The sequence below is a fragment of the Ranitomeya variabilis genome, chromosome 5, assembly GCF_051348905.1.
Source record: "Ranitomeya variabilis isolate aRanVar5 chromosome 5, aRanVar5.hap1, whole genome shotgun sequence".
Lineage (NCBI taxonomy): Eukaryota > Metazoa > Chordata > Amphibia > Anura > Dendrobatidae > Ranitomeya > Ranitomeya variabilis.
The window spans coordinates 497,744,058-497,769,617 of NC_135236.1; the positions used below are offsets into that span (position 1 = coordinate 497,744,058).

At 43.3% G+C, this 25,560-nt stretch overlaps 1 protein-coding gene across 5 annotated transcripts in view; it reads left to right on the top strand.

Annotated features, from left to right (window-relative positions):
* The first annotated feature begins 290 nt into the window (after window positions 1–290).
* Window positions 291–25,560, top strand: part of CHST11 (carbohydrate sulfotransferase 11) — a 289,276-nt gene continuing 264,006 nt past the window's right edge. For 3 of the 5 annotated variants that reach the window (XM_077265661.1, XM_077265662.1, XM_077265663.1), the window contains exon 1: window positions 291–767. In XM_077265661.1, coding sequence (XP_077121776.1) covers window positions 560–767 — 208 coding nt within the window. In that variant the 5' untranslated portion in view covers window positions 291–559. The remainder of the gene's footprint in view (window positions 768–25,560) is intronic. The other 2 variants (XM_077265664.1, XM_077265665.1) reach the window with 1 other exon arrangement.

Consider the following 25,560-nt stretch of genomic DNA (forward strand, 5'->3'; position numbering starts at 1 on the left):
GCTTTCCTTTCCCTTCCAGAATTTCCCTGATGCTTCTTAGTAAAGCCAGAAAATCATCAGTGCAGTTTAGTGGGTGATGCCTTCCCCATCAGGTCATTTCTCCAAACTGCTCACATTTCTGACACCATTATTCAGTTACCTCAGAGGCAAGTGCAGCAAGCAGTCCCGACATAGCGCCCTGTCCCCGATATATAGAGCGCGCGGTGCTTCCAGGGAGAACGTGCAGTTACACGTACCGGACAGCAGGCGGCAGTGCAGAAGCTCCATTTCAGCAGCTGCAAACAAAAGAAGGAGGAGCCAGCGGTGGTGCCCGGCGTCAGGCTCGCCTCAGCCAGTCGTCGCTGTCAGACTAGTAGCTCCGGCCGGTGCACAGACCGCCTGGCAGCTGCTCCCATCACATTCATGCAGACATCACCGGAGCGGAGCGCCAGACCCGGGAGCCGGCCGCCGCCGCCGCCGCCGCACAGCAGTCCGTAGGCTGGTGATGCTGGAGCATCTCCCTATAGTGTGTGCTGTGGGCAGCCTGGAGCAGTCAGCGCCCGCATCCTTCCCTAGGTGAATGCCCATCCAAGTGCCCGTCCAGCAGCCCCAGTGCGACATCCACACCCTGCACACCCTGCAGCAGCAGAGAAGGCGCAGACGGGCGGACATGAAGCAGGCGCTGATGGAGGTGCTGAGGATGAGCCGCATCTGCAGGATGGTGCTGGTCACCTGCTTGGGATCCTTCGTCCTGGTCATCTTCTATTTCCAAAGTATGTTGCACCCAGGTAAGAGGCGCCAGGCTGGTAATGGGCACCGCTTAGTGTATATGGGCACCGCTGTATGACTCTCCCTACATGGCCTGGATTGTCCCATTATTATTATTATTAATATTATTATTATTATTATTATACACTATTTCATTTCCATGATAACATCAGATATTTGGTATAGCAGCAGATATCGTACAGCTTGCGGCTCAAATACCAACATTTTCTCATTTTCTCAATATCCCACTTCAGTCTTTGACTTCTGCACTTCTCACATTTGTACAATAGAAGAAATGCTTTGTTTCCCGGGGCCAGAAACTTTTTGTTGCCATATTTCTGACTGTGACACACAGGCGTAAAAGATTTCGTAACACTGTGAGTTATAGGAAAGTTCACAACAAAAAAACCCCAATTGGTCAACTGCAAAATTTCTCCCTTAACTGAGAGACCCTCCTATACCACATGGCTGGCATGTCATTGGCATGTGCAGGTAAAGAATAACAGGATTGGTATTGTCACTTGTGTAATAAATTCTGGGGGCTGATAATGGCCTAATATTCGATGTTCTGATGGAACGGTATATTCCGGTAGCGGCTGGTGCGTTCTGTATGGGTTGTCTGGGATCAGTGGTACATGTATACGGCAGTGTGCTGGATTGGAAGGTCAGTGCCGGATATGTAGTGGGATCTTCCAAGCTTCCTTTCTTAAGAAGCTAATTGTGTCCATAGAGCATCTGATTGCCTTGTGTCAGCTAATTATGGAGGCTATGTGCCGCTCCTTTCATTATAATTGTTTGATAATGTCTGGATATGTAACACTGTTTAATGTGCACCCCCTTTAAATCTGCATCATTCTGGGTTATCCAAGTCCTTCTGATAGCTCATCCCTGGAAATTGATTCATTGAGCGCGAGTGACATTACAACATTGGTTTTGGGTAATGCTGAAGTTCACATTTTTTACCATTTTGTGATAAAGTTTGCTGAAATTCTAGATTTTCAAGTCCCTATCTATTATCTAGAGCCATTGAATAAACAATTTGGAAAGAATACACTGACTGATTAAATCTATTGATTATGCCCATGTATAGAAAAAAAATAAGAATAAATAAATATATATATATATATATAAATAAATATAAATATATACGCACACATACACACATGCATATATATATATACATATAAATATATACACACGCATACACACCTACATAATACATACACACATATATACATACACTTGGTTGTTATCAATTAATGTTACAAGTCAGTGTTTTCCTTTCAATTTGTTTTATAAAAAGTTTATTCAATGGCTCTATACAGGACTGTAATGGCAGTGCTGATGCGTCTCACTATGGACGCCAGTAGCACCCAATTGAACCCTTTATTTCTAATGGGGGCTCAATCTGGGGTTTCTGCCCAAAAGGTGTGTATAATGTTGTTTTGGAGTTGCCGGGGCACAGCATTGTATAAAACACACTTCAGATAATGAAGAACTTCTTTCTAATGAGAAAGCAAGCCCTATATGTAAGTCAGTGGTTGGAGAATGTTTCTACAAGTTACAAGAAGAGATAAGTAATGTCCACGTATCACTCATTTGTGTATGTAGGTTCTGACATCAGAATGTGAACCTTACACTAATACCAGGTATATGTTATAGTTAAAAATTTCGGGAAACTGTTATTAATTGATGTAATCACTTTTCAGTAGGTATTGAATCCGCCATTACTGATCTATTCATTTATATGTGTCGGGCTTGCAGTCTTCTTCGTATACTGAGCACCACTGACTGTTGCTTTGCTCTCGGGAATACGAGCAAGTGCCTAGCACAGTAATCTGAGATCACACTTCTTGTTGGTGCTGAGTGATTTGCACATCACGCCATTATTGCTTCTTGACAGTAGTCTATAGCAGATTGGACAAGAAAATGCTCGGAGCGAGGAAAAGGTGCGGTAAGTGGTAGAGCCATTTGTTCCAATCGGGATTAGTCTCAGCCGCCTGTAATGGGCATGCTAACCTTTGTGTGAGTTCTCGTGTACCGCTGTGACACATGAGCACACATGAAAGGGACGCATTGCTAGCTAGTGGATTCCATCTAGTTCTATGTAGAGCAGCTGATGACCAATGTTATTTGGCCAAAAGTCATAAATTTGCCATGTAACTTACAGTGCCACTCTTTAAGACTGGCATCATCCTCGAAGTAGCGGTTCACAAGCAGTCCCAATATATCATACACCAGTTATATTGTATAATTGTACAAAGGGACTCGACAATAAACACCTTGTGACTTGGCATGGACTTAATGGAACAGTTTGACCTGCAGTGTTCAATGAATGGACACTTTTTTTTCTACTTGAAAATATACTTGGAAATATGGTTTGTATTAAGATTTAAAAGGAAATTCTAAATATTGGCATAGCGGTCCATCTATGGGCTCATCCAAACGTTTTGATTTTACAAGAAAAGTGAACTGATAAGTTTAAGTGTCATCACTTTTTCTTGTATGTGAGTGGAGGAAAAAAAATGTTCTCAACCTTCTCCTTCCGGACAGTCCGTGAATGACATCAGAGTGCAGTCTGCTGATCTGACCCACAGACATGTCACTATGATTTTCAATATCCAATCCACCAAAGACTGCAGATATGTGAATGGCTCCATAGACTTTGACAGGTATGAGTGCTATCCATGAGAACCCCGAATAGCACTTGTACACAAAAACTGGCGTGTGAATGAAGTCTAAGATCTCATTCAGACGCCCAAGTTTCACGTTTGTGTTCTGTTCAATTCTTTCACGGATAGAACATGTACCCATTATAATCTATGGTGCTGTATACATGTCCATGTTTCTACAGACTGTGTGTCTGTGTAAGCCCTTGTTCACAGGTTCAGGATTTAGTCGTTATTTAACATCAGTATGTGTAAGACCAAACCAGGAGGGGAACAATCAGAGAATCAGAGGAAAAGTATAATAGAAACATATGCACCACTTCTGTCTTTATCACCCACTCCTGGTTTTGCCTTACAAATATGAGGTAAAAAGCTCACCAAATACTTAACGTGTGAATGTACTTTTTTCCGGGAGCACAGAAGAAAATTTCCAATAAAAGTGTATAGATCCGTGAAAAACACGTACAGCTACACACATGGCATCCGTGTGCTGTCCTGCAAAGAATAAGAGAAGCTTGGTAATTTATTTATCCTTCTGTGAAAAACACTGATGGTAAAAGCTGACACACGGACCATACACGAATGACACACTGACGGTAGAAGCTGACACACGGAACATACACGAATGACACATTGATGGTAAAAACTGACACACGGACCATACACGAATGACACACTGACGGTAAAAGCTGACACACGGACCATACACGAATGACACACTGACGGTAAAAGCTGACTCACGGACCATACACAAATGACACATTGATGGTAAAAACTGACACACGGACCATACACGAATGACACACTGTCGGTAAAAACTGACACACGGACCACACACGAATGACACACTGACGGTAAAAGCTGACACACGGACCATACACCAATGACACACTGACGGTAGAAGCTGACACACGGACCATACACCAATGACACACTGACGGTAAAAGCTGACACACGGACCATACACGAATGACACTGACGGTAAAAGCTGACTCACGGACCATACACGAATGGCACACTGATGGTAAAAGCTGACACACGGACCATACACGAATGACACATTGATGGTAAAAGCTGACTCACGGACCATACACAAATGACACATTGATGGTAAAAACTGACACAGGGACCATACACGAATGACACACTGACGGTAAAAGCTGACACACGGACCATACACGAATGACACACTGACGGTAAAAGCTGACACACGGACCATACACGAATGACACACTGATGGTAAAAGCTGACACACGAACCATACACGAATGACACACTGACGGTAAAAGCTGACTCACGGACCATACACAAATGACTCATTGATGGTAAAAACTGACACACAGACCATACACGAATGACACACTGATGGTAAAAGCTGACACACGGACCATACACGAATGACACACTGACGGTAAAAGCTGACACACGGACCATACACGAATGACACACTGATGGTAAAAGCTGACACACGGACCATACACGAATGACACACTGATGGTAAAAGCTGACTCACGGACCATACACGAATGACACACTGATGGTAAAAGCTGACTCACGGACCATACACGAATGACACACCGACGGTATAAGCTGACATATGGACCATACACGAATGACACATTGATGGTAAAAGCTGACACACGGACCATACACGAATGACACACTGACGGTAAAAGCTGACACACGGACCATACACGAATGACACACTGACGGTATAAGCTGACATATGGACCATACACGAATGACACATTGATGGTAAAAACTGACACACGGACCATACACGAATGACACATTGATGGTAAAAGCTGACACACGGACCATACACGAATGACACACTGACGGTAAAAGCTGACACACGGACCATACACGAATGACACACTGATGGTAGAAGCTGATACACGGACCATACACGAATGACACACTGACGGTAAAAGCTGACACACGGACCATACACGAATGACACACTGATGGTAAAAGCTGACACACGGACCATACACGAATGACACACTGATGGTAAAAGCTCACACACGGACCACACACGAATGACACATTGATGGTAAAAACTGACACACGGGCCATACACAAATGACACACTGACGGTAAAAACTGACACAAGGACCATACACGAATGACACACTGATGGTAAAAACTGACACACGGACCATACACGAATGACACACTGATGGTAAAAACTGACACACGGACCATACACGAATGACACACTGACGGTAGAAGCTGACTCACGGACCATACACGAATGACACACTGACGGTAAAAACTGACACACGGACCATACACGAATCACACACTGACGGTAAAGGCTGACTCACGGACCATACACGAATGACACACTGACGGTAGAAGCTGACTCACGGACCATACACGAATGACACACTGACGGTAGAAGCTGACACACGGACCATACACGAATGACACACTGACGGTAAAAGCTGACACACGGACCATACACGAATGACACACTGACGGTAAAAGCTGACTCACGGACCATACACAAATGACACATTGATGGTAAAAACTGACACACGGACCATACACGAATGACACACTGTCGGTAAAAACTGACACACGGACCACACACGAATGACACACTGACGGTAAAAGCTGACACACGGACCATACACCAATGACACACTGACGGTAGAAGCTGACACACGGACCATACACCAATGACACACTGACGGTAAAAGCTGACACACGGACCATACACGAATGACACTGACGGTAAAAGCTGACTCACGGACCATACACGAATGGCACACTGATGGTAAAAGCTGACACACGGACCATACACGAATGACACATTGATGGTAAAAGCTGACTCACGGACCATACACAAATGACACATTGATGGTAAAAACTGACACAGGGACCATACACGAATGACACACTGACGGTAAAAGCTGACACACGGACCATACACGAATGACACACTGACGGTAAAAGCTGACACACGGACCATACACGAATGACACACTGATGGTAAAAGCTGACACACGGACCATACACGAATGACACACTGACGGTAAAAGCTGACTCACGGACCATACACAAATGACTCATTGATGGTAAAAACTGACACACAGACCATACACGAATGACACACTGATGGTAAAAGCTGACACACGGACCATACACGAATGACACACTGACGGTAAAAGCTGACACACGGACCATACACGAATGACACACTGATGGTAAAAGCTGACACACGGACCATACACGAATGACACACTGATGGTAAAAGCTGACTCACGGACCATACACGAATGACACACTGATGGTAAAAGCTGACTCACGGACCATACACGAATGACACACTGACGGTAAAAGCTGACACACGGACCATACACGAATGACACACTGATGGTAAAAGCTGACTCACGGACCATACACGAATGACACACTGACGGTAAAAGCTGACACACGGACCATACACGAATGACACACTGACGGTAAAAGCTGACACACGGACCATACACGAATGACACACTGATGGTAAAAGCTGACACACGGACCATACACGAATGACACACTGACGGTAAAAGCTGACTCACGGACCATACACGAATGGCACACTGACGGTAAAAGCTGACTCACGGACCATACACAAATGACACATTGATGGTAAAAACTGACACATGGACCATACACGAATGACACACTGACGGTAAAAGCTGACTCACGGACCATACACGAATGACACGCTGACGGTAAAAGCTGACACACGGACCATACACGAATGGCACACTGACGGTAAAAGCTGACTCACGGACCATACACGAATGACACACTGACGGTAAAAGCTGACACACGGACCATACACGAATGACACACTGACGGTAAAAGCTGACACACGGACCATACACGAATGACACACTGACGGTAAAAGCTGACACACGGACCATACACCAATGACACACTGACGGTAGAAGCTGACACACGGACCATACACCAATGACACACTGACGGTAAAAGCTGACACACGGACCATACACGAATGACACACTGACGGTAAAAGCTGACTCACGGACCATACACGAATGGCACACTGATGGTAAAAGCTGACACACGGACCATACACGAATGACACATTGATGGTAAAAGCTGACTCACGGACCATACACAAATGACACATTGATGGTAAAAACTGACACACGGACCATACACGAATGACACACTGACGGTAAAAGCTGACTCACGGACCATACACGAATGGCACACTGATGGTAAAAGCTGACACACGGACCATACACGAATGACACATTGATGGTAAAAGCTGACTCACGGACCATACACAAATGACACATTGATGGTAAAAACTGACACACGGACCATACACGAATGACACACTGACGGTAAAAGCTGACACACGGACCATACACGAATGACACACTGACGGTAAAAGCTGACACACGGACCATACACGAATGACACACTGATGGTAAAAGCTGACACACGGACCATACACGAATGACACACTGACGGTAAAAGCTGACTCACGGACCATACACGAATGACACACTGACGGTAAAAGCTGACTCACGGACCATACACGAATGACACATTGATGGTAAAAACTGACACACAGACCATACACGAATGACACACTGATGGTAAAAGCTGACACACGGACCATACACGAATGACACACTGACGGTAAAAGCTGACACACGGACCATACACGAATGACACACTGATGGTAAAAGCTGACACACGGACCATACACGAATGACACACTGATGGTAAAAGCTGACTCACGGACCATACACGAATGACACACTGACGGTAAAAGCTGACTCACGGACCATACACGAATGACACACTGACGGTAAAAGCTGACACACGGACCATACACGAATGACACACTGACGGTAAAAGCTGACACACGGACCATACACGAATGGCACACTGATGGTAAAAGCTGACTCACGGACCATACACGAATGACACACTGACGGTAGAAGCTGACACACGGACCATACACGAATGGCACACTGATGGTAAAAGCTGACACACGGACCATACACGAATGGCACACTGATGGTAAAAGCTGAGTCACGGACCATACACGAATGACACACTGATGGTAAAAGCTGACACACGGACCATACACGAATGACACACTGACGGTAAAAGCTGACACACGGACCATACACGAATGACACACTGATGGTAAAAGCTGACACACGGACCATACACGAATGACACACTGATGGTAAAAGCTGACTCACGGACCATACACGAATGACACACTGATGGTAAAAGCTGACTCACGGACCATACACGAATGACACACTGACGGTAAAAGCTGACACACGGACCATACACGAATGACACACTGACGGTAAAAGCTGACACACGGACCATACACGAATGACACACTGATGGTAAAAGCTGACACACGGACCATACACGAATGACACACTGACGGTAAAAGCTGACTCACGGACCATACACGAATGGCACACTGACGGTAAAAGCTGACTCACGGACCATACACAAATGACACATTGATGGTAAAAACTGACACATGGACCATACACGAATGACACACTGACGGTAAAAGCTGACTCACGGACCATACACGAATGACACGCTGACGGTAAAAGCTGACACACGGACCATACACGAATGGCACACTGACGGTAAAAGCTGACTCACGGACCATACACGAATGACACACTGACGGTAAAAGCTGACACACGGACCATACACGAATGACACACTGACGGTAAAAGCTGACACACGGACCATTCACGAATGACACACTGACGGTAAAAGCTGACACACGGACCATACACCAATGACACACTGACGGTAGAAGCTGACACACGGACCATACACCAATGACACACTGACGGTAAAAGCTGACACACGGACCATACACGAATGACACACTGACGGTAAAAGCTGACTCACGGACCATACACGAATGGCACACTGATGGTAAAAGCTGACACACGGACCATACACGAATGACACATTGATGGTAAAAGCTGACTCACGGACCATACACAAATGACACATTGATGGTAAAAACTGACACACGGACCATACACGAATGACACACTGACGGTAAAAGCTGACTCACGGACCATACACGAATGGCACACTGATGGTAAAAGCTGACACACGGACCATACACGAATGACACATTGATGGTAAAAGCTGACTCACGGACCATACACAAATGACACATTGATGGTAAAAACTGACACACGGACCATACACGAATGACACACTGACGGTAAAAGCTGACACACGGACCATACACGAATGACACACTGACGGTAAAAGCTGACACACGGACCATACACGAATGACACACTGATGGTAAAAGCTGACACTCGGACCATACACGAATGACACACTGACGGTAAAAGCTGACTCACGGACCATACACGAATGACACACTGACGGTAAAAGCTGACTCACGGACCATACACGAATGACACATTGATGGTAAAAACTGACACACGGACCATACACGAATGACACACTGATGGTAAAAGCTGACACACGGACCATACACGAATGACACACTGACGGTAAAAGCTGACACACGCACCATACACGAATGACACACTGATGGTAAAAGCTGACACACGGACCATACACGAATGACACACTGATGGTAAAAGCTGACTCACGGACCATACACGAATGACACACTGACGGTAAAAGCTGACTCACGGACCATACACGAATGACACACTGACGGTAAAAGCTGACACACGGACCATACACGAATGACACACTGACGGTAAAAGCTGACACACGGACCATACACGAATGGCACACTGATGGTAAAAGCTGACTCACGGACCATACACGAATGACACACTGACGGTAGAAGCTGACACACGGACCATACACGAATGACACACTGACGGTAAAAGCTGACACACGGACCATACACGAATGACACACTGATGGTAAAAGCTGACACACGGACCATACACGAATGACACACTGACGGTAAAAGCTGACTCACGGACCATACACGAATGGCACACTGACGGTAAAAGCTGACTCACGGACCATACACAAATGACACATTGATGGTAAAAACTGACACATGGACCATACACGAATGACACACTGACGGTAAAAGCTGACTCACGGACCATACACGAATGACACGCTGACGGTAAAAGCTGACACACGGACCATACACTAATGGCACACTGACGGTAAAAGCTGACTCACGGACCATACACGAATGACACACTGACGGTAAAAGCTGACACACGGACCATACACGAATGACACACTGACGGTAAAAGCTGACACACGGACCATACACGAATGACACACTGACGGTAAAAGCTGACACACGGACCATACACCAATGACACACTGACGGTAGAAGCTGACACACGGACCATACACCAATGACACACTGACGGTAAAAGCTGACACACGGACCATACACGAATGACACACTGACGGTAAAAGCTGACTCACGGACCATACACGAATGGCACACTGATGGTAAAAGCTGACACACGGACCATACACGAATGACACATTGATGGTAAAAGCTGACTCACGGACCATACACAAATGACACATTGATGGTAAAAACTGACACACGGACCATACACGAATGACACACTGACGGTAAAAGCTGACTCACGGACCATACACGAATGGCACACTGATGGTAAAAGCTGACACACGGACCATACACGAATGACACATTGATGGTAAAAGCTGACTCACGGACCATACACAAATGACACATTGATGGTAAAAACTGACACACGGACCATACACGAATGACACACTGACGGTAAAAGCTGACACACGGACCATACACGAATGACACACTGACGGTAAAAGCTGACACACGGACCATACACGAATGACACACTGATGGTAAAAGCTGACACACGGACCATACACGAATGACACACTGACGGTAAAAGCTGACTCACGGACCATACACGAATGACACACTGACGGTAAAAGCTGACTCACGGACCATACACGAATGACACATTGATGGTAAAAACTGACACACAGACCATACACAAATGACACACTGATGGTAAAAGCTGACACACGGACCATACACGAATGACACACTGACGGTAAAAGCTGACACACGGACCATACACGAATGACACACTGATGGTAAAAGCTGACACACGGACCATACACGAATGACACACTGATGGTAAAAGCTGACTCACGGACCATACACGAATGACACACTGACGGTAAAAGCTGACTCACGGACCATACACGAATGACACACTGACGGTAAAAGCTGACACACGGACCATACACGAATGACACACTGACGGTAAAAGCTGACACACGGACCATACACGAATGGCACACTGATGGTAAAAGCTGACTCACGGACCATACACGAATGACACACTGACGGTAGAAGCTGACACACGGACCATACACGAATGGCACACTGATGGTAAAAGCTGACACACGGACCATACACGAATGGCACACTGATGGTAAAAGCTGACTCACGGACCATACACGAATGACACACTGACGGTAGAAGCTGACACACGGACCATACACGAATGGCACACTGATGGTAAAAGCTGACACACGGACCATACACGAATGGCACACTGATGGTAAAAGCTGACACACGGACCATACACGAATGGCACACTGATGGTAAAAACTAATACAAAACACAGATTAAACCAGTTCCATTTTATTCATGTATGTGTTTAAACACAGATTTGAGCAAGGAGAAAGTAATATACATGTGGGCCACTTCTGCCTGGACTTTTTCTGCCTGGACATGGTGGCTGTGTCATTTGATTAAGCGATACTTTTTTATGTATTCAATTTTGAAAAAACACTTCAAGGTTATAGTTACACTTTCACATTCACCAGAGTTTTCTTGAGTTTTTGAAGCAGAAACTCTGTTTCCATTCCAAAAACTCAGGAGAAAGCCTTAGGCTATGTTCCTACGTTGCGTTTTTGATGCATTTTTTCCTAAGGCAAAATCTGCTCTCTTGGCAGTAAGATACTTGCATCAAAAAAGCAGATTTTGCTTAGTTTTTGCTGTGGTTTTGTTGCGTTTAATGCTAAGTTTTTGTTAGGGTACGTTTGTTTCTTGTGCGTGCTGATAAATTTTAGTGCATGAAAAAAAATCTGATTCAACTTCATCAGGTTTTGGCACCAAAATACAGCAAAACCTGATTCCTGCGTTTTTACAGCATTTTTTTTCCAGCATTTCAATGAGTGAAAAATGCTGAAAGAAGTGACATTCTGCATTTGGCAGAAACCAAGGTATTGCATAAAATACATAGGAACGCAAAAAACAATGTGTGTGTGTGAGATTTCTGAAATCTCAGACTTTGCTGGTACTGTAAAACAGCTGAAAATTTACATTAAAGCATAAAAAATGCAGAAAAAAACGCAAAGCCTTAGTGTGTACATACCTTATAAGAAAAGACTAAGGTACAAAAATATTTTTAGGCAGCCCTGGGAGTATTTAATGGGAACATCACTCCTATCATTTAGAGGGTGTTGAACACATACCCTAATCTAATTGAAACAAATCCAGTTCCAGTGTTTCTATTTCATGGCATTCTCTGTACAGCTCTGCAGAATATGTTGGCACTCTATATATACCGAGTGATGAATAATATGGATAATTCACACATGACTGCCTGATTTCAGTGATCTGCACTAGGCATAAAGAATAAGACAGACATGGAATTTCTTACAAAATTGTATTCTCGAGTGATGAATACCACTCGGCCTCACTTCATTGCTGTTTGCTGAAGCATACAATTCAAACAAATGTTTCCTAAAGACCGGGGTAAAGTGCATGAGATTATGTACGTACATCCCCATACTTTATTCTGAAATCTTCATGTCAAAGTGGACACAATACCCAATTTAAAAAATTGATCAATACTATCCTGTATACTATCCAAATCTGATACACAAGGCTCACATAAGGTAAAAGAAATGCACCTCAAATATGAGTAGGATTTCCGAGCTTCTAGCATTTTTAGGCCTCTTTCACACTTGCGTCGTGTGACGTACGACGCAATCCGTCATTTTGGGGAAAAAAACGGATCCTGCAGAATGCGTTTTTTTCCCATAGACTTGTATTGCCGACGGATTGCGACGTATGGCCACACGTCGCGTCCGTCGTGCACTGGATCCATCGGTATTTGGCGGACTGTCGTAGCGAAAAAACGTTCAAGTGGATGTTTTTTCGTACGTCGCGTCCGCCATTTTTCTACCGTGCATGCGCGGCTGAAACTCCGCCCCCTCCTCCCCGGACTTTAGACTGGGCAAAAACTAAAAAGTTGAAAAACTGCATCCGCTGCCCACATCGTGTCACATTTTCACAACGTGCGTCGGTACGTCGGCCCGACGTATAGCGATGGACCCGTACCGACGCTAGTGTGAAAGTAGCCTTAGAGCACCACTCCAACAGTTTGGGTATTTTTCAGCATGAGGTGAATTTAAGAGTGGTGCTTCTAATGTAAGGTCCACGCACCCAGTCTTATATTAATTTTTTTTCAGCGCCATTCCGGTCTTGTGGCGCCATCTTGTGAGTGCAGCTTCTAACTGGCTAGAAGTCAGGAGTTACGTCACAAGCTATCAATGCAAGTGTGAGAGTAAGCATGAGGAGTGATCTGGCAGGTCACAAACTGCTAAAGACGGCGGTGATATACGGTGAAGATGGTGGCAGATGAGTATGTGTAGGGTCAGGGTCCTTATATTAGAAGCACCACTCCAACAGTAAAATAAAAAAATTGCTGGAGTAGTGCTTTAAGGTCGCTACTCCAATTGATACCAACCTATCACATTTGTACCATATGGACATTCCTGCTCCAAGCTGAAAACTTGGTCTCCATATTGCCAGATTGTTTTGATTTGTTATATAATTCATAAAGTAATTATTAGCGTTTGTGTGGATAGATTGGCACCACCCAGTCCATCAAGCATAGCCGTAATCTCTGGCTGTTGAAAGGGAGTTGCGAGAGGCGCCTCTTACCTGACTACATCTATGGCTTGTCTTTTGATTAGCAAGGCCTGGCGCAACATCAGGCTGGATGTTGTCAGGTAGGCAGTTCTCTCAGCTTTCGTCCGGAGGCCACAGATTACTGACATAGCCAATGGACCTGGTCCTGCAAATCGATTCACAATAAGGCCCCTTTCACACATCCGTTTTTTGCTATCAGTCGCAATCTGTCGAATTTTTAAAAAACGGATCCTGCGACTGATTCCGCCGGATCCGTTTTTTTCTTATAGACTTGTATTAGTGATGGATTGCGACGGATGGCCTCACGTTTCATCCGTCGTTCTCCGGATCTGTCGAAAGTTGTCCGGCGGCCGGAGACAACGGACAAAGTAACATTTTTTGTGTACGTCGAAAAAACAGACAGCGACGGATCCGGCTAATTGGATCAGAGCATGCTCAATTAAAAAAACAGAATCCGTCGTCTAGCAATGGAATGGCGACGGATTCCGTTTTTTTTTAACTGAGCATGCTCCGATCCAATTAGCCAGATCTGCTAGTCGGATCCATCCAAAAAACAGATCCGTTGCATCAGTTTTTCACAATCTGCGACGGATCCGTCGATCCGTCAAGCCAACGGATTGTCACTGACAGCAAAAAACTGATGTGTGAAAGCGGCCTAACTCTAGTTTTTATACAAGAAACTGTTTCTCAGCAGATAATATAAATTAGGCAACTCGTATGGCCGCACTTACTGTGATTGAAATTGTAAAAATGACCGTTACAACTGAATAGAAATATATCAGTCTCTATGAAAATGAATAAAACCCAACCAAACCGTATTCTCATGTACTAATATATAGCTAATATTACATTTTGTGTCACAATCCTTCTAAAATGAGACAAGGTTTAGAGCCCTTCAGCAAATCTCACTATTTCCAACCCCCACATCAAGCAACTAAATTGTTAAATTCACAAAGTACAGCTTTCCTCATTGGATGTGTGGCAGTAGGCGGTTATAATGGAGGACTGTACAGCTGCCTCTTTGACAAGGGTTAATGTTATACAACCCCTTCTTTCTGGCAGGGGCAGATTAATCACCACCCACCATGTCTCTCAATAAGAGCCGAGGTAGCCTTAATGTATTTTCTGCATAAAAAGAAGGCCAGTCTGTTATCGAGATGATGAATATATAGAAAATAGTAGAGGGTGAACTAAAAGGTGCTGATTATCCGATGTAAATCAGTATGAATGTATGATAATTCAAGGGAAAGTGGAGTGAAGAGATGTCAAGGTTGGATTTTACATAAACCTCTTCACTAAAGATGTAACCATGATAAAGTAGCAAAAAATCAAATGAAAAACTTAATAAATTATTTTATGCAGCAAAACCATCACTGCCTTCACTGAAAAGAACGGTTTCGGAATGTAATTAGAGTTAAAAATAGTTACGGTACATTAGATTGGTTTGCCAGCAATTGTATTGGAATTTAATTCTATTCTTCCATTACATAATATAAAGCAATATACAGTAAAATGTCTTTAATACGACCACCAAATTGCATTTCAAAATGGTCTTCTGCAAGGGGGTCCTCTACAAAATAGAGTCATTAGGCATCATATATAAAAAAAGGACCTAGGTCTGCGGTTAGAAACACTATCTGTATGTACAATAATTATTTTATTGCCGAATACAGCTACGGTAAATGTTTACATTTATGATTTAGTTCTATGTAGCTAAAGGTTTACATATATTTGATTTATGATGAGTATTCGTAAATTTCTGACCATCTAATCATCGTTGGAATGTTTGAACATTCGCCCAACTTAACTTTTTAAAGGGAATCTGTCAGTTATAACTGCACAATCACATGCACACGGGTAGCGAACAAACCAGGGGGTCAAAAACATGAATCTAACAGATTCATGTTCAGACTGGTAAAAGCCCTATCTTGACTCTGGTCTGTCCCTACCTGACCGCCGAAATTGGCACCCTAAGATAAGGCAATGGCACCCCAACCTTGAAGGCGGCTTATGCTGAATGCTCCTAACAGCTCCAAAGTATAGTTATGCCTGTTGAACCAAAGAAGAAAATGGTGCGCACTCCTGGGTCTGTTAAAATACTTGCTTTATTGGGACATCTATACACTGACAGACAGGCGGGAGAAAACGTGCGGAAAGAACAGGACTACAGCTGTTTCGCGCAGACTGCGCTTCTACAGGTCCCAGGTTTTGTGAGTTAAAGGAGTCTCAAAGAAAAGGATAAATTTCCACACCGTGGGGTAAGTGCACTACAACGGTGCTGATTTTTCCTTCTTATTTATGGTATAGTTATGCCTGTGTAGCAACTCACCTGGGGAAGTACCGTATATACTCGAGTATAAGCCGACCCGAGTATAAGCCAAGTCACCTAATTTTGCTATGGAAAACTGGGTAAGCTTATTGACTCGAGTATAAGCGCGGTATGCATTGTCCTCTCATCCCTGTCTTGCCATGTGTGGCTCCCCCCATCCTGTCCTGCGATGTGTGGCTCCCCCCATCCTGTCATGCTCTGTGTGGCTCCCCCTGTTGTATGCATGGCTCCCCAGGTCCACTCATTGTATGCATGGCTCCCCCCATTCCATCTTGTATGCATGGCTCGGCTCCCTCCTGCCCATCGTTGTATGCATGGCTGGGCTCTCCCATCCCATCGTTGTATGCATGGCTGGGCTCTCCCATCCCATCGTTGTATGCAAGGCTGGGCTTCCCCCTCCCATCCTTGTATGCATGGCTTGGCTCGGCATCCCCTCGTCCGCCCCAGTCATACTCACACTCCTTGCGCCGTCGGTGCACGTCCCTGCTTCTCCGTTGTCCCGATGCGGCAGCTCTTCTTGTGCTGAGCGGTCATGTGGTACCGATCCTTAAGGTAATAAATATGCGCTCCACGCCTATGGGAGTAGAGAAGCTTGCATATTCATTACCTTAATGAGCGGTACCAAGTGACCGCTCAGCACAGGAAGAGCTGCCGCAACTGGACAACGGAGATGCAGGGACGTTCGGAGACGGCGCGAGAAGGGGTCAGTATGATGTCACAGATGCCGGCTCCTGCCACTGCTCCATGGCTTCCCTCCCCCGCTGGCTTTCTGGACAATGACTCGTGTATAAGCTGAGGGGGTCGTTTTTAGCACAAAAAAATGTGCTGAAAATCTCGGCTTATACACGAGTATATACAGTAGGTTATACACTAAAAACTGCAAATGACCCTGTTGGTTCTTGCATATACTAGATATCCTGACTCTGCAGTCTCTAGTGGTACCTGCGGGTGCTGAGATAGAACTATACACAAACTAGGAGATGGCAACTCTGGCCTAAACTGCCTAAAAGGCCAACCAGTTGCTTCATGTTCCTTCTAAAGAACCAGAGGCCAGAGCTGAGTGTGAATTACCTACAAGGTCCAAGAGAGGTTCAGTGAACACATGCAGATTTACTTGCGTGATTGAACACAGTGTTTTGGATGCAGCGAAAATACGCTGCGTCCAAAACGCTGCTTCGTCCTGATCGTGGGGACGTTGCCTTAGTGACCTATAAAATAGACTTTGGACATTTAATTTAATTGTAGTGTATCGTATTTAATGGCTCTGTTCAAGGATTATCACCACAACTAATAAAATACTTTGTTTGTTTTTCCCAGCGGTGAGTGTAGCGATTCCTAATTATTTTCTAATTTATTTCACTTTAACAAAAAAAATGCAGTAAAAAAACATTCAATGGGTTGCATCATTTTCAAGGGTAAAATTACAAAAGTGTTTGTAGGGGTAATGTTTCTCCTTGTGGAGAGGGACATACCAGCCCTGGCTTGTCAATGTAATTAGGCTTCTGTGCCGTGCAATGCTCCTCTGGAAAATGTATTATGCAAATTGCCTCTCCAGAGAAAAAGAGGACTTGAACTCTATAGTGCCACCTATTGGAAGTAGCGATCCTACAAGTCACAATCAACCCTTTAACGAGTCGTGCAATATGACTTAGGATAAGAGCCAAATCAGTATCTCAATTCGCAGACACGGTATTTCGGTCTGTTGGCCCTCGTCAGTGTGAAGCAGCCTAATCAGTTCTCATGCTTCGCACTAACGAGGGCCAACAGCCTGAAACACCGTGTCTGCGAATTGAGATACTGATTTGGCTTTTATCCTATAGAGTTCAAGTCCTCTTTTTCTCTGAAGAGGCAATTTGTATATTAAAAGTGTTTGTAAAAACAAACACCTTTGTGATTTACAAAAAATTCTGATATTAGTAGGTTGGGAAGATCCAAGGATATTGTCCCCTTCCCAGCATAATAAGACCAGCTCACAGCTGTCTGCTTTGCCTTGGCCGATTCTTAAAAATAAGGGGGACCACACATCATTAATTATTTTACACTGTCGGGTGGTGGTGGGGGGTGGCACATGGTGCTGGGAATGGCTGTGATGGGTCCGGAAGTGCTCACAGCCTTAAGACTTGTTGATTGGCTGGGCTACAGCCTTTCAACAAGATTTGTTATGCTGCCAAACCCAAACAGTAACACTGACGTACAGTAATAAATCCATGTTCGGGGTTTGACACCGGACACTCGGTGTCGGTACGAACCTCGAACTTTACCGTTCAGGTTCGCTCAATCCTAGTCATATTTGACGTTTACTACATTTTCTATGAATACATGACCCTGATCTGCCAGCTCAGACTGACTTGTTGATGGTTCGATTGCTCATAGCGTGATAGATTATCCTATGGGTGCATTTGCACTGATCTAATATTGTGAATGAGAATGCTTGTTTCCTGGTAATTGTCCAGTACAGATGGGCTGCCGATCACCCAACAAACATGCAAAACTCTCATTTGTTGGGTGAATTGATAATTAAGCTTGCCTAAAAATTATCGTTCTTGGCTGCACATCATCCTGTGTAAACCAGCTGAAGAACTGTGATGTTCTATGTACACTGAATGATGGTATTAATTGCCGTGCACAATGAAATGTGATTGCCCAGTCTAAACAGGTTATTATGTGACTGGCAGTTGGCAAAAAGGTAGCCAGCTGTCGTTTAATAACACTGCAAATCTGAGAGTGTAAACCCATTATCTAATGTGTATGGCCACCTTTTAGGACCGGTCATATTGCTTCCTAACACAAGCCTTCCTGACAAAATAGTCTTCACAGTGGTTTGTTTGACCATATGATGGCTTCTTGTAAAAATTGGAGATTACATCATATGATGTAGGGAGAGTAAAATACCCTAAATTCTCCAACATTAGCTCCCTCTATCTAATTAGGCAGAGGTCCAGGTCTTCCTTTTTCTATGTAAAGAGTAACATGGCATAAATAGATAAAATATCATGTTGGGCAGTTTCTTTGTGTTTTGATCTCGCTTGTTCACTATACATATTCTGTTTGCAGTGCTATTAAGTGCCAACAAGTGTCATTTCAGCATTTTTCCGCACTTTAATAAAGCAACCTTATTTATCAGAAATGACAGACAAGATATTAATGTCTCTACAGTTTTTCTTCGAGTTTATTAACATGATCATAGAGCTATTGTAGGTGTTCAGGGCAATAAATAGCTTTATTGGCTCAATGGCATCTGTCTTACTTTCCTAAAAATAAATTGTATTGCTCTTAATCAGTTCTGCTTGCTGCGTGATGATGGCTAGACATCTGCACTGTGCATCGCTTCCTGTAATGACTACAGGGCACTTCCAAACTGCACAGACTGCTAGGAGGCCAAGTGAATTAATAATTAGCTTTGTTGTCACTAAACATAATTATGTTTGCATAATGAAATTTACTGTGATGTTGTCACGTTTAATAACTGTGGCCTGATTCTTCTTATTACAGGCAATCTGGTACGGCAAATTTAATAAATCCGAAAAGCACAGTAATGAAACTGGTCAGGTGTGAATTTGGCGATGCACAGATTGATAGCCATAGTGTCGGGCCATCTGAGACATCAGAGTCCATGTAGAGTGAGATCTAGCAGGATGGAGGAATTTAGGATAATTATGCAGTTTGCGAGTATACGAGAAATCATGTTATATTATGCACAATGAGGAAAGATTTTCTTTATCATTATTCTGTACTAGCTCCACTGGGAAATTACTGTTATAACTAAGAAACCTTGTACCAGAGCCTTATCTAGAGAGATGGCTTTTTCTACATCGGCTGTGTGCCTCTTCTAGGGAATGCTAAGATGTACGATAGATGGAGAGCAAGGAGTTGGGGACAAGTGGGCTCAATGGCAAATAACAATTTTTTGTATATCCGATTATAGCAATATTGTAATTTGCTCTAGTTTTCTAAAAGTGGATACTAAATATCCCACATTAATCCAAACTGTATCCTTAAATGGGAAAAAGGATAACGTAATTATGTAGGACAAAATGGATATTTATATTTTATTTTCATCTTAGCAGAATATACCTACCTGAAGGCTTAAATCAATAAGGATATCCATCTAATTAGGTTAGAGGGAATTGGCCAATTAATACCCATGTGTTGCATGTACTGCCTTGCTGTTCTGTCTCGTGTTTAAGCTCAGGTTCCATCAGACTCCATGTATGTGTAGCCTCTTCTAGATACATGGACAGTAAAAACTGAGTGTCTTAATATGGCTGTTATGCGCACGTGGTAGTAAACACGGGGATAAAAGATCTAACTATGAAAAACTGCACAAACCCCACACGGTTCCTGCAGAGACTATAGTATCCAGTAACACAGGCCCTAGCGGCTTCAGCGTGACCTACGGTAGATAAACCCTGAAGGTAAAAGCTAGAGAAGACAACTCGGACCTGGCTCCCTAAAAGGCTGATGAGTATATCATGTACCTCCTAAGAAGCCGTGGGAGAGTGTGGCGTAAGAAATAAATCCCAGCCGTACCCTTATCTGACTGGTCTAGATACTCAGAAGTAGGACTAGAACTCCAAGTTGAATCCACCAAGATTATCACCAGCAGTGAAGACCAACATGGGGTAAGCTTAAATAGTAACACCTGCAGAGTGATAGGACAAGCTAAATAGCAAACACCTGCTGTGCGAAAAGAATGGACAAAGGCAAAAGGTAATCAGAACCGGGACAGCAATACAACCTGCTGAGGCTCAGCGAACAGAAATGCAGACAGAAGAGCACAGTACTGCTGGATCAAAGCCCACGGCAAGACAGTGACATTGTAGACTTTTACAGAGGAGTACAGTAGAAGACCCATATACCTCTATAGAATCCCTATTACAGCTTGAGAATACATTGATTCTTGACATGGCCTTTTTTACTTGCAGTTTTTTGAAAACTGGAACGCTGTTTGTTTGTTGGATGCCATGGTGTGATGGAGCAGCAGCTCGCCCACAGTTACCACCCTGGGCATCTTATAGACCCAAGGTTGAAACAACTGCTTATTGGCAAATATAGTTCGTATATTAATTCACATTCCTTTCATTGGGCCTTATGTGTTCTCATTTGCGCCACCCAGCAGTGTTTGAGAGCCTCAGTAGTTCCTCCTCCTGGAATCACATTTACTATTTTCACATTTTCTCCCTTGGTGGAAGATCAGGTCCAAGGATCAGGCAGCAGAGCTTCCTTGTGGATACTAGCCATATATTTGGTGTTGTGCCCAGCGCACAACTGCCCGATGTGAGTTACTTTGTCCGTGTTTCCACCTATTTTTTGTGATGCCACACCAGGAAAGTCTATTTATTCTCTTTATTGCAATATATTGATTGTGGGAATTTTTTTACTGCCTCATCGTACTCTGATGTTCTGTAGTGCCTTATTGGATTGTGCACTATGTGGACAACCCCTTTTTAAATGATGTAGTCCTTCTTGTTAAATAAAAATAACAGTTACTTCCCTCTCGTACTGGTGCAATACCTGCAATGTAAGCCCTGGGTTTCCTGAGGTTTGTGTGACATTGTAATGCCACTTGAGCTCTGCAGTCAATCAATGGCTGGCCTTTGCTTGCCATTCGGCAGCTGATTCGCTGCAGGGCTCACATAACAAAACAAATGTCATGTGAGCCCCTACACTGACATCTCTAGAATGGTACGAGTGCTGGAGGTGAATCTTTTACTTTTATTTTACAAGGGAAAATACTTCACTTATAAATTGTTTGTCCAGGAAATGGACAACCCCTTTAAAAGAGACACATGTTGTGTTACTCTCCTACTTCCCCCACACTTTCTTCCCCTTATAAGAAGCTGCTATCAACAGTCCTCCAAAATCACAAGCTGCAAGCTTGGCCCCCAGCATTCACATTTTACACAGTAATTCTCCTAATCACTCTCTGTCCCAAGCTTTCTGCTTGTTCAAAAGCCGTGTTAGCTATATATCCATATATAGTGATAACATTGTAGATTTTAGAACATGCGTTGACAATACCATTAATTTGTCCCAGTAGCGTAGACTCGGCAGTAGGTGATAAGCAATCCTTTATTTTGTGTACGGTATTCAAATAAGCAAACAAATTGTAAAAATGAGAACCTGTAAATGTGAATTTGGTCTTGTAGAATGGAGTGCTGCTTTTAGAATGGGTTTCCATCTCTGCTCAATGCACGGTGAATAAGCCTCCTTACCTTGACAAGCCAGCTGGTATGTCACTCTCCATAAGGAGAAATGATACCCCTTAGACCCCAGTCCAGAGCCTCTTATCTAGCCAAATCAGTTCTCATGCTTCGCACTGACGAGGGCCAACAGCCCGAAACACCGTGTCTGCGAATTGAGATACTGATTTGGCTTTTATCCTAAGTCATATTGCACGACTCGTTAAAGGGTTGATTGTGACTTGTAGGATCGCTACTTCCAACAGGTGGCGCTATAGAGTTTAAGTACTTTTTTTCATAGAAGAGGCAATTTGCACATCTCTACTCAGGCGCTTTGGAATGGCGTGCAGAGTCTGTGGCTTGTTTTGTAGCTCTGGTGACTGTGTTGTACGAGAAGGCAGCAGGACGAAGGTGCCTTGCAGTACAATTGATATTTAATAACACTGGTCAACAGCATTTTTGGTGCCAAAGATATTTCATCGAATTTAGGGTATTTTTGGGGTGCTGATTCTGAATATGTCATCAGTTTTGCCAGATTGGCTCAAGTTTTTGAGATTTTTGGTATCTTATTTATAGCACTTGTTGGTAAATGCGACGCATCATCTCCTTAATTTCTTTGGATTAGTACTTGAACTGAGCAGTTCTCAATATAGTTTTGTGTTAATTAGTGTTCTAAAAGTTTGTTCATAGCTTGATTTTTGCACTAACTTTATGTTGTTGTCTGTTTTCCAGTGAAAAGCATGAACTCATCAAGAAGAAGTTGTCTTAACGATCCAGACTCATTCTGTTACATTTGTGGTGAATACACACTGCCAAAACATAGAAGAAACATAACAGACTTCGTAAAAAAAGTGTATTTTGCCTATTTTGGGGTTATGCTTGGGGACCAAGACAAGTTATGGGCACCACACATAGTGTGCAAAGCATGTATCGAATTATTACGAAAATGGAGCAAAGGACAAAGAAAAAGCTTCAAATTTGGTGTTCCAATGGTGTGGAGAGAGCCAAAAAATCATCATGATGACTGTTATTTCTGTGCAGTGCAAGTGCAAGGATTCAATAAGCATAAGAAACGAAAATGGGAGTAACATGGAATCTGCAAGAAGGCCTGTCCCTCATTGTGAAGATGTGCCTGTACCTGTGTTTACCATAAATAACAGTCATCATGATGATTTTTTGGCTCTCTCCACACCATTGGAACACCAAATTTGAAGGTTTTTCTTTGTCCTTTGCTCCATTTTCGTAATAATTCGATACATGCTTTGCACACTATGTGTGGTGCCCAAAACTTGTCTTGGTCCCCAAGCATAACCCCAAAATAGGCAAAATACACTTTTTTTACGAAGTCTGTTATGTTTCTTCTATGTTTTGGCAGTGTGTATTCACCACAAATGTAACAGAATGAGTCTGGATCGTTAAGACAACTTCTTCTTGATGAGTTCATGCTTTTCACTGGAAAACAGACAACAACATAAAGTTAGTGCAAAAATCAAACTATGAACAAACTTTTAGAACACTAACACAAAACTATATTGAGAACTGCTCAGTTCAAGTACTAATCCAAAGAAATTAATGAGATGATGCGTCGCATTTACCAACAAGTGCTATAAATAAGATACCAAAAATGTCAAAAACTTGAGTCAATCTGGCAAAACTGATAGCATATTCAGAATCAGCACCCCAAAAATACCCCAAATTCATTAAAATATTTTGGACACCAGAAATTTTTTTTTTTTTTGTTGACCTGTGTAATCATGCTGAAATATTATCTACACAAGCAATGTATATTGGACTCATTAATGCTTAGACTCTGTATGCTTCTCTTATCTAATGCCATTGTCTTTGGTTAGCCATTGACGGACCAAATCTATTAAAATCAATAGAAAGATGGAGTCGATAATAGCCACAGCGTTCAGCAGAAGCCGCTCTCTGTGTGAATGGAAAAGTGATGCCGCAGGGGTAAACAAGACAAATCTGCTGACAAACCATCTCACCCAACCTACACAATAAGCCAGTACACAATTTCCCCACCCGTTTTATTAAAGGTTGACTGCTTTGAATATTCATGCAGTTTATTTTTAACCCATTGCAGTACAATATCTCAAATGGAAACATGACTATTAAAACTTGTCAGGCCCATAGTATTCCAAGCCTTAATGTCTGAGGATAGGAAAGAAGAAAAATAAATTATTAAACCTCTTGACGTATTTGTTAGAAATTAACAACGGCAAATTCTGTGAATATCTTGAAATGGTGGTCCAAAGGCCAAAGTACTTTTAATTCCAAATACCTATCTGTTTAGTTCCATAATCTAAACTATTTTCTAATATACTTGCATTAAAAATCCCCTACTGTTTCCTCACTGCACTATCTAACTGCTATTCTATTTTTTTCCCCTCTGTCCTTTTTGATGACGCTTCGTTTGAGAATCATGCATGTTGGGAGCTCAAACGAAGAGTCATCAGGGGGCAGAGGCTGTGGTCACTGACGTTCTGAGGGAGACAGTTGAATAGTCCCGTACATGAGTGGTATGATGAACCGCAGTCAGCCACACTGTTCTAGGTCAGCATAGGGTTATTGTACAAAAACATACTAGTCTCTTCATAAGTTAAAATT